This window comes from Rhinolophus hipposideros, assembly GCF_964194185.1.
Source record: "Rhinolophus hipposideros genome assembly, chromosome: 9".
NCBI lineage: Eukaryota > Metazoa > Chordata > Mammalia > Chiroptera > Rhinolophidae > Rhinolophus > Rhinolophus hipposideros.
Window position 1 is genome coordinate 74,399,417 of NC_138055.1, and position 14,421 is coordinate 74,413,837.

At 34.5% G+C, this 14,421-nt stretch overlaps 1 protein-coding gene across 1 annotated transcript in view; it reads left to right on the top strand.

The window, feature by feature from the left end:
- The window catches only part of OTOGL (otogelin like), a gene marked incomplete at its 5' end in the record, with an annotated part of 143,353 nt that overhangs the window by 34,186 nt on the left and 94,746 nt on the right, over window positions 1-14,421 (top strand). The window contains 8 exons of the mRNA XM_081060233.1: window positions 878-924; window positions 1,371-1,516; window positions 2,691-2,814; window positions 4,510-4,687; window positions 7,916-8,040; window positions 10,809-11,018; window positions 12,892-13,057; window positions 13,889-13,963. Coding sequence (XP_080916359.1) covers window positions 878-924; window positions 1,371-1,516; window positions 2,691-2,814; window positions 4,510-4,687; window positions 7,916-8,040; window positions 10,809-11,018; window positions 12,892-13,057; window positions 13,889-13,963 — 1,071 coding nt within the window. The remainder of the gene's footprint in view (window positions 1-877; window positions 925-1,370; window positions 1,517-2,690; window positions 2,815-4,509; window positions 4,688-7,915; window positions 8,041-10,808; window positions 11,019-12,891; window positions 13,058-13,888; window positions 13,964-14,421) is intronic.

Sequence of the window (14,421 nt, forward strand, 5' to 3'; positions counted from 1 at the left end):
TGTCTTCTTTTATGATGTAATTCTTCTCCCTTCCCTTGATAATTCCATAAAATCTTTAACCATGTAGAGTCTGTTATATTTTCTTATTATTTGTAATCACTTATTTGCACATACTTTTACTCTTAGAACTCAATGGTGCTCTTGATTGTCTCTACTGGATACTTGAAAAAGTGACTCTCCATATCGTCTGCCAATTTTTGGCCATGAACTGAGATGTTTAGAATTTCTTATTAAGTTAGCTAAGACTAGTATAGGCAAGCATTAATTCCTCTAGGGCAGTCCTAAAAAGAAACAGAGATCTAAATATCATCAGGCTATTTCCCCTTTGGTATCAATGTATATAATGGGAATGCAATTGGATAACTAAGCCTGTTCTTAGACACTGATTTGAGTTTCTGCCTTTCACAGACTGCTTCTGTTCTCCAGAACTCCTATCTTTTTGATGGTAGAATTTATCTTACATAAGAAGACATCTTTTCTCTCTTTAATGGCTGATGACCCTCGAACCAATTTTCTTAATTTGTAATAGATGAGTTAATTGTCTAACTCTTTATGCATAATAGGCAAATACTGTTTTTGTGTGTACGACCTATTTTAGTTTAAATAATGAAAGAAGGAGAAAAACAGAAGTTCTCTGTTTGCTTACTACTCTGTTTGTATCAGCTTTAGTGATTTTTAAGTATGACACGATAAATAATTTAAGTGCTGGCCAACAAAGTTTAGCAGTTAATTGAACTTGCACAGAGAGAAATATGTTTCAAGTCAGCTTATTTTGAGCCTATAAACATGATATATTTTGGTACATTAATCAATACATTGATGCAAACAATGCAGTTTATCTACACCAATAGATTAATATTTTTATCATTTCATTTAGCGTATGTGTTGGTGGAGTTTGGAACTGCACTGAGCATGACTGTCCAGGTAATCTTTTAAAATGTTCTTAAAGAAAATGTCTCAATTTTTTTGAAGTTGAGGAGGAAGACGGTACTGATTTTTTGAGGTCATCTTATATATAATAAGAGAGATGTAATGATCTATAAACATAGATATTCAGAGGACAAATGGAAAATTGAATAGATGATAATATTTAGCAGACAAATTTAGTAAAAAAATAATAAAATAGTAAAAACATTACGAAACCTAAAACATGTGGAAGAGCTATCATTTAGTAAACTTTAAATTAAACTGAATAACATAATTTAGTAAGTTTGTCAAACTAATAAATTTTAAACATTTTAGTTATTCTTTTTGATGCATGATTATTTACCCTATGTTGACATCCTGTCTTTTAAGAATAAAGAATTTCTTCCTCCTCCTTCTCCTTCTTCTCTCTCTCCTCCTCATTTTCATTATGTTTTTGTTGTCAGTTCAATGCTCCGTTGTAGGTGATTCTCATTTTACAACTTTTGATGGTCGACACTATTCTTTTATTGGAATGTGCCAATACATCCTAGTGAAAGGAACTGGAAAAGATAAATTCACAGTTACTTTACAGAAAGCTCACTGTGAGCAGGTAAGAATATCTGTACATGACCTGAGGAATGTCCATTTTTTATTTTTTTGACTCAAACTTCACATCTAGGTTAAGAATGGTAGCACAAATGGGTATAGTTATTTTCTTCAAAAATAAGACACTATTGGTTGTTAGATGCGTTATTGTCCTATATACTACAAAGAGAGATAAACCCATTGATAATTAATCTGTTATACTATTGATTATATGATGCATCCTAATTGTAGAGATATTAAAATATGAGAACCAATATGTTTTAGATTAAATATTATATACTTAACTGCATTTTCTTTCTTAAAAAATATTATTTGTATGTATAGTTTTTTGAAGATTTCATGCATGATTACACAATAGACTTAAGTTTTGGTTACTTCAAAAATCACTGTTTTAAAGAACTGATTTTTGACAGGATTGAACAGGTTTCATATTGTTCTAAGTAGATAGGATAAACTTCTTAGCATACTAAAATATTTATTTTAGATTTTTTCTTCAAATAAAGGTGTCAATAATTTGTAAACAAAGGCACCCAAATTTTTCATCTCTCTAAATCAGGTAGCCAAAACTTTGCAAAGATCTTTAATTTTATGGTTTTATTTCAGTATGAAATGGTTATTTCCAACAAAATTCTGAACTACCTTATTTGCCTTTTGTCCAGTTTGACTTTATTTCCTTTGTAATATATCAGAGTCTGAATAAGCTTTCTATGTAGAATCCTAAATATCTTTGTTCTTTATTTTTTTTATGTCTCGTATATTACTTAAATGAATTTGGACAACTACTTAAACTATATGCTATGAAAAACATAATTATTGGTACTTTATTGAAAACAACTTTAATGTTCTATGTAAAATATATGTATGTACATGTTATATTTAATGTACTATATAAAGATATATTGTGTTAGTAATGGGGCTACATAAGATGGATTATGTAGTTATTACTTTATCATTTATACGTAATTTAAGAAAGGAAAAACTGTATTAAAATTGTAATATTCCACATATATCGATAACAAAAGATGAATACAAGTCATGTGTATACATTTTTTTGGCACCCCCGATACCAGAAATTCTTATTTATATACACTCTCTTTTTCCTTACGTCTCTCCTTTCACTGCCTCACCTTTTCTTGTTTTTCTCTTTCTCTTTAATTGATGATTTGATTTTTATGCAGAATCTTGGCTTAGTCTGCCTTCAGTCCATAACTCTAATTCTGGAAGATGATTTTAATAAACAAGTGACACTTAATAGGGGAGGACAAATCCTTACCACTCCTAACCAAGGCTACAATCTGAATGGTAAGAAGCAATGCTAATGGTGTACTTTCCTTACATTAAAACAACAACAGAACAAGCTAAATGGAATCTTCTCCCATTGGCTGATTATCCTAACTTTTGAGGGCCTGTATGTTGCCAGTTCCTCAACTAGACATAGTGCAGACCACCATGTTTATGGGACTTAATGTTTACCTCAAGTGGCCTACGTTTGGAAGAGGAGAGATACATGCTGACAGCTACTTATTTAAAATATGATAAACTCAAAGATATGCATAGGGCCTTTGAGGATCTAACTGATTGCAGCTCTCCCTACCTTGGGAGGGTTGTGCAGGTAAGGTCAGGAATGTTTTCTGAAGGACATGCTGCCTCACTGAGCATTTAAAGTTGAAGGTTGCTGGGATAAGAGAGTGGAAGTGTTCCATGCATAGTAAAGATGGGTAGAACTCTGCAGTTTGTTTAGGGGGAACTATGGCATTGCTAAAGCCTGAAGAGGGTAAATGGAGAATGTCCAGAGATGAGAATAGGGAAATAAGTGGGGATGAGACTGGGCAAGGCCTTAGATACAAGGCATCACACATTGTGATTTTCCTGGGACAGACACTGTACATGTTTGTGTTCCAGGGTAGTTATTAATAACAGTGTCTTTCGCTTTCAGAAATGTCCCAATTTGTATTAGAAATTACATGACTATGCTGCTCATTATCATGCTAAGGAAGTTGAACTTGATGTAAAATTATCATATTTTACCATTTTTATACACACAGATGACAATCTCATGTGGTTCAACCAAATAATGAGTTTTAATGAGAAGATGGATAAGACTTTTTTTTTTTTTTTTTTTTTTTTTTGTAGAACACTATGGAGCAGCGTGGAAGTGGCATTGAGAGATATTAGACAGGAAACATAGAGCATAGTTAGGATGTTATTAAAGTAGTGTTTGCAAGAAATGAGGAGGAACTGATCTAAGGCAGTGACAATAGAGATGGGAAGAAGACAGACTGCAAATTATTTAGAAGAAAATGGATTGAATTTGGTGATGGATTTTACTGGGGAAGGGCAGGCAAAAGGGGAATGAAGTAATCAAAGAGTGATTCTCCGATTTCTGGGTTTGGTGACTAAATGATGGCAGAAATTGTGATAGGGCTACAGGAGCAACTCTTCTGGTGGCAAAAGTCATCAGTTCAGTCTTGAACACAAGTTGCTTGTCTCCAAAGGTGTCTCATAAAATGGTGCTTGTCAAGTGCTGTGCTCCTCTTTTTGCGGACAGCCTCAAGGGAATGGGGAATTTTTGAGGAAAGTGTCACTTCCTTATTGAATCACAACCAGTTTTGGGAAAAATTCACACACACACACACACACACACACACACACACACACACACACACACACACACAGTGAGGAAAAGAGATCAGATTTCAAATGTCTGAGGACTGTCTTTCCTCCCATGAGATGCTTGCCAACTGGAATTAGAGATGGACTTGACAATCTATTAAAAATATCTACTTACCACCTAGAAAGGAGGGACAGAAGAGAAATGGGAGAAAAGAAAGCAGGCACAAAGTGGCATAAATTGGCCCTGAAGCCCAGAGGCAAGAACTGGAAATCTGCCTCCCCCGAGTCCCGGGCTTAGAAGAAGAGTCCTGATGTTTCATGCTATCATTTCAGAACACTGCCTCTGAATCTCAACGCTGATTTATGTATGTTCTCTGCCTGCAGGAATTGTTGAAATTCAGACTCTGTCATCTTTATTTATTCTTCTAAAAACCACATTTGGTTTGAAGATTCTGTTTGCTATAGATGGGGAAAGAATTTATATTCAGCTCACCAGTACATGGAAAAGAAGAACACTAGGTCTGTGTGGTACTTTTAACGGGAACATAAGGGATGATTTCCTGTAAGTATGATTTTGGTACAGCTAACGTCATTTAAGGACTAGTAATTTAGAGAATATAAATTCTGTCATTAAAAATGTTTAATAATATAGTTTCGCTATCACTGTTCCAAGAACTTCACATGGATCATCGTATTTAAATTTTGTAGCAACACTCATGATTAGTATCTCTATTTTATAGATAAGAAAACTAACTGAGGCCCTGAGGTGGCAAGTAAATAGCACAAAGTCACTTAGTGCAAATACAGTGGAACTGGTCTTTGAATTTAGGGGGCGTGACTCAGAGCCTGTGGGCTAACTCACAGAGTAACTACTTGTTATTCTTCCCCCTGCAACCTATCAAGGTTAACGGCATTTTCAAAACTGTTACTATCTTTTGGTATTAATGATAGTAAATTATACTCAAAGAATATTGATATCTTTAGTATGAATGAGACCTCTAAAGTAACAGTTTGGCATCTAAGCTCGTTAGATTTTGTGATAGTTGGTGTTTCATTAGAAGAAAAGCAATACAATACATTCGTGCCCTTTGTACTGACAAAGCACTTTCACCTACACGTAAAAAGACTAGTGTGTAATTTAGTGTGAATGCTTTGAGTACCTGTTATAGTACTAAGCATGGTGGGCCAATTTAAACAGTATGATGTGGTTCACAAGGAGCTGGATTGCCGATCTGGAGGGGATGACAACTTCTTCTGCATGTTCCTCCTGCTGGGGGTTCTCTCTGCCTCCTAATCTTTTTCGTGAACTCCTATTTACATAGTTCAAGCCAACTCAGACATTATTTTTTCAACAAGTGAGTTCATATCGTACCAAAGTTAATTTTGACTCTGTTATCTATAGAAATCCATCATTGATCTGTCTGGTTTTCATTTAAAACTGTGATGGCTTTGAGAATAAGGATTGCATCTTTGATGCCTGTATACTTAGGAATTAGCACAGAACATTATGTGTAGTTGATAGTTGAACTGAACAGAGGATTTTTTTTTTAATTTATTGGGGTGACAATTGTTAGTGAAATTACATAGATTTCAGGTGTACAATTCTGTATTACATCATCTATAAATCACATTGTGTATTCACCACCCAGAGTCAGTTCTCCTTCCATCACCATATATTTGATCCCCCGTACCCTCATCTCCCTCCCCCCACCCTCCTTACCCTCTGGTAACCACTAAATTATTGTCTGTGTCTATGAGGTTTTGTTTCTCATTTGTTTGTCTTGTTCTGAACAGAGGACTTTTAATGGCACACCAAAAAGAGAATTCGGAGGGGCAAGGAGAACTGGCGTATTTAAAAACTTTAATTTCAAAAGAAAATTTCTTTTATCTTCTCTCCTGTATGACTAGGTTGTTTTTAGGTTTTTTTAGGTTATTTGTTTGTTTGTTTTATTTGTAGGTCACAATATCGATATCTTTATCACAATAGTGAAACAGAAACTATATTAAGTGGCTTAGCTAAGATGTGCAAAAAAGACATTAAGCCTTCTTTCTCTTCCTTGTTTATCACAATGGGTTAGCCATCAATGCTTAACAGATGGCAGATCTGTCTGCCTCTTCCTAAGGCACCAGTCTCCTCCATGTATAAACATTCAGGCATGATAACAGTGCAGGATAATATTTCAGAGTTGGAGATAACTTTCTAACGTTGTTTGGCTTTCCAGCATAAGCAGTTAAAATTCTTTACTTCACAAAGGTTAATGTGAATCTGCAAACAGTGGAGTGGAAAGTATTAACTACTTGAAAATTTATTTTGCATGCTTTATTATAATAAGTTAACTATGTTGAGCCAAATGGTTATTTTATAAAATGAAATACAACAAAAAAAATGGGTCTACATTTTAACTCCTGATTTTTTTTTTTTGGTATTTATTGTTTTAAGTGAACTAAATGAAATAAGAGAGCCAAGCTCTGAGATAGTGCCTTCTGGGAACTCTGACTACACCCATCACCTTGACCTATTTTATTGTCCTTTGTAGGACTGAAGAGGGAAGGAGATGGAAACAATGAGAAGAACTAGTGCAGTAATACAATTTCTTTGAGTTTCAGTGTTCTCCTTTGAACAAAATGAGAGCTTGGATTAGGTGTTTGCTATAATTCTTTACAGTTCTAGAGTGGTTTAATTTTGAGAAATAGGAAAAGGAAGGAAAGGGGAAAGGGTGGGGACAAGGCCTGGGCATTGTGGAATGGCTTGTGCAGTTCCCTTTTTTTCTCCTTTCTCAGCCATTGTGGTGAGAAATTTCATATTGTTAATGGTGACTGAGCTAAATGGTAACTAAAATAGTGAATTTATTAGGACACTGTAGAGAGCTGAGATAAAGCCTCCTCTATCATTTAGCCATGTCGTAGCAATTAATGGAGTAAGGGCTTGTGTTAGTCAAGTTTGCTTGGTTTGCAGCAGAGCTAGTCTAACCTGATTCTTTAAGTAGTTTTGATGGTGTCTGGCACAGAGTCTAGTAGGAATTGTCAGTAAATATTAGCTGATGAGTTAATAAATCTTGATGGCTGCTGGAGGTGGCATTTTAGTGTTTGGCTATTAAACACAGTGTGGTTTGTAAGCCTGACTTCAAAAGAGTAGATGTTTTTCTTCCATTTTGGTTTGCTGAGGGAACTGAAGAAGTGCGCAAACTTGGGTGAAGGGTGCCTTTTGTCCCAGTTCCCCTCAATTTACATTTGGTTTGTTTGTTCAACCTCACGATGAAACTTCAGTTTCATCTTTCAGGCCTCATAATGGAAATTGAAATATTCAACCAGAATTATAGACTTTATTCTTGAGACATTTGTCTTTACCCTGAAAAGAATCATGTGAGCTACTTACCTCTTCTTTCCATGCATTCTAAACCACACATACATTAATATTTTTGTTGTGTGATGTTTCGTTAAATAGGTATAAACTAGATTTGAATCTTGGCTCTGACACTTACCAGCTGAGTGAACGTTAATATTTATATGAGCTTCTGATTTGCTTCTCTCTAAATGGGGATAATGATGTTTTCTTTACAAGGCTAAGATGATTATTAAATAAAATCATGTATGTCCACAACTTGACACATTGTAAAATTATAATAAGAGGAAGCTTATACTATGTATATTTAAAAAAAATAGAACATTTTAAGTTCTAAGATGTCTCTGTAAATTAAAAAAAATAGTATTCTCTTTTTTTCGATATCTAAAGACTATGAACAAATGAAAGGAATGGGAGAAACTAAGATGAATATGATCTGCTTTCTAGTTCTCCATCAGGCATGATAGAAGGTACACCACAACTTCATGCAAATGCTTGGAGAGTTTCCTCCACTTGTTTCGCACCTGTTCACATACCTATGATGGACCCCTGTAACATTAATCAACAAAACAGTAAGTCTTTTTCTATGCATGTAAACTTAGGGGAAAGGTCTACATATTACTGAAATCTTCTAAAATTAGCAAGCTTAAGTTCTTATTTTCTTCATTATGATAAAATAGATGCAATTCCTTATGTATTTTTGTTTGACAGAATGCCTTTACATATGCCTTGTTATGTAATGTAGGTTGTTTTAAAAAAGAACTCCAGGAAATGACAATTTATTTACTACTTTGCATTCATAAATTTACTTATTTTAGGTGTTTAGATAACCCCAAGTTCTTCCCAGATGTGGGCTAGCATTTTGGAGAGATCAGATTATTTGAATGCTAAAGAAAAATCTCTGGAAAAACTCTAATAATGCTGTTATAGTCTTCGGAGGTTGACTTCAGTTCCATAGTATCACAGCTCATGTGGATTCTCCTGTTTATTACTATCACATTATAAGTTCCGACTCATAGAATATATTACGGTTTTATAAATAGGAAGCGGTGATCCAAAGAAGCTTTGTGCCACGAAGTGTGTCACAATTTGAGGTGGTCATGCTCCAGAGTTGCAATTTGCAATGACATGACAACTCACATGCCAAAAATTTTTGGCTATGTATATTTTTTTTCTAAAGCAGCAGCAAACTGTGTGAAAGGACATTTCACTGCTTAATAAAAGAAGACATATTTTTGCTATCATTATTATTTTGTAAAATTTCTTTGTGAAAAAAGTGTGCATGCTTAAGTAGATTAAAAATTTTTTTTGATTTGTTTGTTATTTTGGCTAATTTATTGTTTTTATGTAATTTATAAGAATGCATTATTAATATTGGTTGAGTATCCATGAGAAGCCAATACAATTTTGTAGTAGTTGTTTGGGAGGATTCTGTTGATTGTCATATGGTCCTTATTATTAATTTATAGTTTTGGTGTACTGGAAAATCCTAAAATAATGCTGCTTTTAGTGCTTTTTGTTTAAGCCAATATCTAAACTTGAAGAAGTTTGTTACCTCTTTGGTCATTTTTTTTTAATCTATAATAAGAGGACTAGACTAAACTCTTTTGGTCTCTATGAGTCAATACTTTTATCTCACTCCCATTTAACAACACTTTCCCATATTCTGTCCTTAACTTTCTATTAATAGAGTTACTCCTTCTCCTTAGTCTCGCTCAATTTGTTTCTGACTTTCTCAGTTCCCTCCTGATATTGCAGCAACTTTTTAAAAACTTTCTTTAATAACGTGTAAGAGTTGGAATAGAGTCCAACTGATGCATTCAGTTTCCTCAGGTCTTTTTAAAATTACCTCCTTTATTGCATGCCATATATATGTAGATATATAGATAGATAGATATAGCTATATAGAGATACACTGTAGACATAGATATATAAAATCACCTTTATCCCTATATCTTATGTCTTCTCTGACATATATTTTAGATACTATCCTTGTTCATGAACTGCTTTTTTTTCTTTTTTTTAAATTTCAAATAGGTAAATTCAGAAAAATCCCCAAAGAAAGGAAAATAAATAGATAAAAGTCAAAAACGCTGATGTGGATTCCAAAAGATTTTTTTTTCACAAGGATCTTGTTGAGTCACCCTTTTGCTTAATGTCAGTAGGAATATTTTTTGATGTACAAATCTTTAGGGCACACAATAAAAACCCTACTGATATACTGCTTTGCTTTGGAGATCCTGGGGATTAGGAGCTCCAGGGGGTGCATGCCAAGAGTACGTTGTAAAGTCTAAGTCATTTGTTTTCATATCCATATGCAGAACAATGCAAAAATATAATACTCAGATAATTGCCATGTATTTCCTTATCAATAATAAATATATTTAAAATACTCCACAAAATAAATTCGGTATAATTCCCTTGTAATGAAAACATTCTGATCTCTGGCAGCTTGTCTGATCTCTCAAAGACAGTGACAACTCCAAGATTGATTAATTTTAGCTGTGAGGAAATCAATGAAACCTAGGTGTACTACATTAAGGAATTCACATAGCCTTTTCCAGAAAGGTGGGATCTGGATTGTTTTGTCAAATTTTGTTATTCCCATAAAAAATGGTATCTGTTCAGTCATTCTCTAGAGAAAGGACAACAAATTTCAAGAAGTGATTGGACACACCCCACCGAAAGGCTTGGTAATTGTATTTCGTGGCCTTTAGCATATGTTCCAATCCCTAATTTCTATCCATTATTCATTTATTCACACATTTGTGAATTCATTTATCAAACCCTGTGCTTTGTGCCTTGTGCAGACCTTATGTGCAATGACTCTGTGGCACCTGCTACATTACCATTCACCTCAGAGACTCCATTGGAATGAGATAATTCCCAACCACCCTGCATAATTGTGTATTCCAGGGAGTTGCCATAACCTCCACAATCTGGCACCATTTTTATTGTGTGTGGATGTCTGGAGATAAGGATCCCACTACTTACCAATCCTTTATAGTAGAATTGGGGTGATTTCCTGAAATATTCCTCAGGCAATGGGGTGATTGAGGTTTTTCCAGCAACCCTTCTGTTACTTATGCGATTCAGATAAAACACAATATTTTTTTTTTTGCTAAAATGTTATTGAGTGTAGATTAAGTACCATTACTAATATTACCAAAAGTAAAAACAAACAAATAAAAACAATGTAAGCTGAAAATATTGTCTCTTATTAAAAGCCATACAGTGTATTTCTAGGAATGCAAGATGCACGGATAGTTCTGGAACTTGATATTTAGGATTAAGATCTGAACTAGTAAATGAGGTGCTAATGGGGTTCTTTGTCTGTTAGTTGGATACGCAGCACATTGTGATGTCATCCATCAGGAGCTCTTTGCTCCCTGCCACTTCTACATTAGCCCTGGGTTGTACTATCAGCTATGCCGCCATGATGCATGCAAGTGTGGGAGCCCCTGCCTGTGCAACGCTCTTGCCCACTATGCCTACCTCTGCAGTCAGCGTGGTGTTACCATTGATTTCAGAGCTCATGTCTCGTTCTGTGGTGAGTATGATGGTGAGAGCACAGATACAGATAATCAGAGAACACTTTAGAAATTTTTGCATTTGCAATTACTGATTTCATGTAAAAAAATGGAAGGTCAATATTGCTTACATTATTTGAAGTATAATGAACAAATATGAAAAACACATGAAGTATTTTGTTTCTTAAAATCGGGGATATGTTGGCTAGATCAATAACTTCCGACTTCTGTTATAAGGAAACAGAGTGTAACTGCATGGTTTGAAATATGTAACAGAAGTAATTTGAAAAACTTGAAAAAATTCTAGAAATGTCATATCTACATATTGGAAAGTAGGGAAAAGCATTATGTGTTATAGTGGCACCGCTGATTTGTAGTTAAATAGGCAAGTTATGCAATAGCCAAGTATCATCTCTAGGTCTTGGGGCTTAGCCCGCCTGGTTATGGTGTCTGCTGTTCTCCTTCGTGGTAGATTGTTTTCTTTCCTTATGTGTTCTAGAATTTTATTATGAGCTAACGTTTATTAGGGATTTCTCCCACCCTCCATTAGAATCTTTAACGACCTGGGCTTGAAGAGCATCACTCTCTCTACCCCTCTAACCCCCAGTGGTTTCGCAAAGCTTTTTCCTATCACTTCAGAGGGCTCACTGGCCAATTTTGATGTTATTTTTCCAGCTTGGGGTTTCTAAGGCAATGATAATGTAAATTTAAAAGTAATGTAAATCCATATAAGAAACCTGTGCAGGCTATAAATCTAGGATTTTGGTTTTTCAGAGGATACTTTATTTTATCACAGAACCCACCGAGTTAGAGAGGCTTTCCTTGCATCTTTCTCTGGTATGGGCAGATTTCTTCTAGTCCAGGAGTTGGTAAACTACCTCCTTGGGTGTCCTGTGTTTTTGTAAATAAAGTTTATTGCCCATTTGTTTACACATTGTCGATGGTTACTTTTTAACTTACAAGGTCAGAGTTGAGTGGTTGTGATAGGTCCCATATGTCCTTCAAAGCTGAAACTATTTACCAGAAAGTTTGCTCACCCCTGCTAGAGTCCATCTTTGCAACTGTGGATGGAGCGTTTTTGAGGGTCCAAGTAAAAGGTCTCCCAATTCCTTGCCTTCTAAATGACCAAGTTTCATTTTTCATTCCCACGTAAGTTAAATCTAAAGTTCAACAGAATGATCCTTCTCTCCTCTATTCAAATTTCTGGATTTTACTTCCCTATTCACTTCTGGCATCTAGAGATGTTACTCACCTCTTCCCTCCCCCCTAGTTTTTTTCTCTCAAGATCAATTATACATGTCATATAATTTTAGTCATATTTTTTCCCAGTATTTTCTGGGAGTTTGTATGAGTGTGTTTTTAGATTGTTTTAGTTTGCCTACTGTAATCAGTTAAGTTTGGTCTAAAGAAAAATTGGAAAGGTTTAGAAAAATATGATTAAGAAGGCAAAAAAATAAGAGCTATGAATATGGATCAATAAAGTCAAATTTTGTCTTATTTGTAGAAGACTAAAAATTTACTTAGGTTTAAATAATGCCCTAAAGAAGATAATGTCAGCATAGCAGTAAATAGATTTAAAATGTGAGGGCAGGAAGTTTATGTACACATATAAACTACTTTAAATATTTTTAAAAACTATGGTACAGGCTATTAAAGAATGTTATGGAATGTCACTCTTAGAACTATTTCAAAATTGAAATTTTATTTCTCTGTTGTATTTCTATTGAAGCAAAGATGGTTTAATTAATTAACTTCCTTTACAGATTCTGTAAGGTTCTAGGTTTGTTGATGTGTGATATCTTTTTCTTTCTCATGATTTATATCGGTCTTAAACCTCTCACCCAGCATAAAATGCTTCTCTACTCTGTGGAAATCTCTCTCCTTTATCCTCAGGGGTGGTGTGCCAGAAAGGTATGTTGTACCATCACTGCTCCTCCTTGTGTCACCGCTCCTGCATTTCTCTCTCATCCCCGGAACAGTGTACCGATGATTGTGCAGAAGGCTGCAACTGTCCTGAAGGCAAATACTATGAAGACACACTTAGTTTTTGTGTGCCCATGTAAGTCATAGGAATAAATGGGTTGACAGCATCTGCTGTTTATCTCTTTTGGCTCTTATAGGTTAACTGGGCTTTCATGCTTGTTTCTTTTCTTTCTTTCTCATTCTAACTGACCATTTATTGGAAACAATTTAACCATTTATTGGAAACCATAGCACCATTATTTATTGGAAAAAATAATTTTTCCCACTATTGCACTGTCACTTTTATCCATCAAAAAGGTGTGCATATCTGCAAAGATCTGCTTGTGAATCATGTCTTGAATATTTATTTATTTATTTATTTAATTTTAACCCTGTATATGTTACAAATACAGAAAGAGTTAAGGAATCTGATGGTTAATCCTGGAGAATATTTATACTTGTGTTTACCATATCAAAATTAATAACAAGATTTATGTTTCACTATCATCTGGTAAATTTGAGGAGCAGCATTGCAATGTCGGTCAGCACCCAGAAATTTCTCGAATATCACATGAGATAAGAGACTTTTGGCTTATCCATAGAGTTAAATGATACATTAGTTAGTTTCTCTGAGGTACATTCAGGGACTTTTTTGTGACTAAAACAACACAATCTGTATTGTCACTGAAACAATGCAGATTTTCTATCTTAGAAAACAAAATTTAAAGCTACATAAGACTTCACATTTAAATGGTGTCTGCCATTTGTGTAACAGAATTCGTTGTAGTCTCAAAGAATAATGTCATCTTTAGAATGTGCCTTAAAATTACCAACACAGAGCATAAGTTCTCTTTGAATTTTAGTGGTTTTTTTTGTTTTAAATATATATCCTATTTTATTAATTTAAGTTTTCTTTTTTTTCTTATAGATTTCATTGCCGGTGTCATTATAGGGGCAGTGTTTATCAACCAGGAGAGCTCATCCCAACACCCTCAGGCTTATGGTAGATTTCCATGATGGTGATTGTACTTGACAAATAATATGTACTAATATAATATCTTAACCGAATCCATAAATTAAAGTATGATTATTATAATTTAAAAAATACAGGTACCGTTTAAAACCATATATATTACATTTCAACATGGAATGCCTAAGTCTTGTATTCATAACTGCAGAAAAGAGTTATGCATTGACATGTCATGCAGTGAAATGGAAGCCCTTTGATCAGTTCGATTCTTTAGAAGTTCAGAGTGAGATGGATGTTCAAATAATGCAAGAAACTGATGGGTTTTAGTTTTGTGGTTCATTCACTGGCTTAACAAGAAGCAATTCAAAAATGGATTTAACTATGTCACATGCTGGAGTCAGGGTACTGCCTGCTTAGAACATCATTAATGCTAGTGAGATGACACTTGTTCCTAGGAGAACACTCATTCAGATTGTAACCTGTCTGTTAAA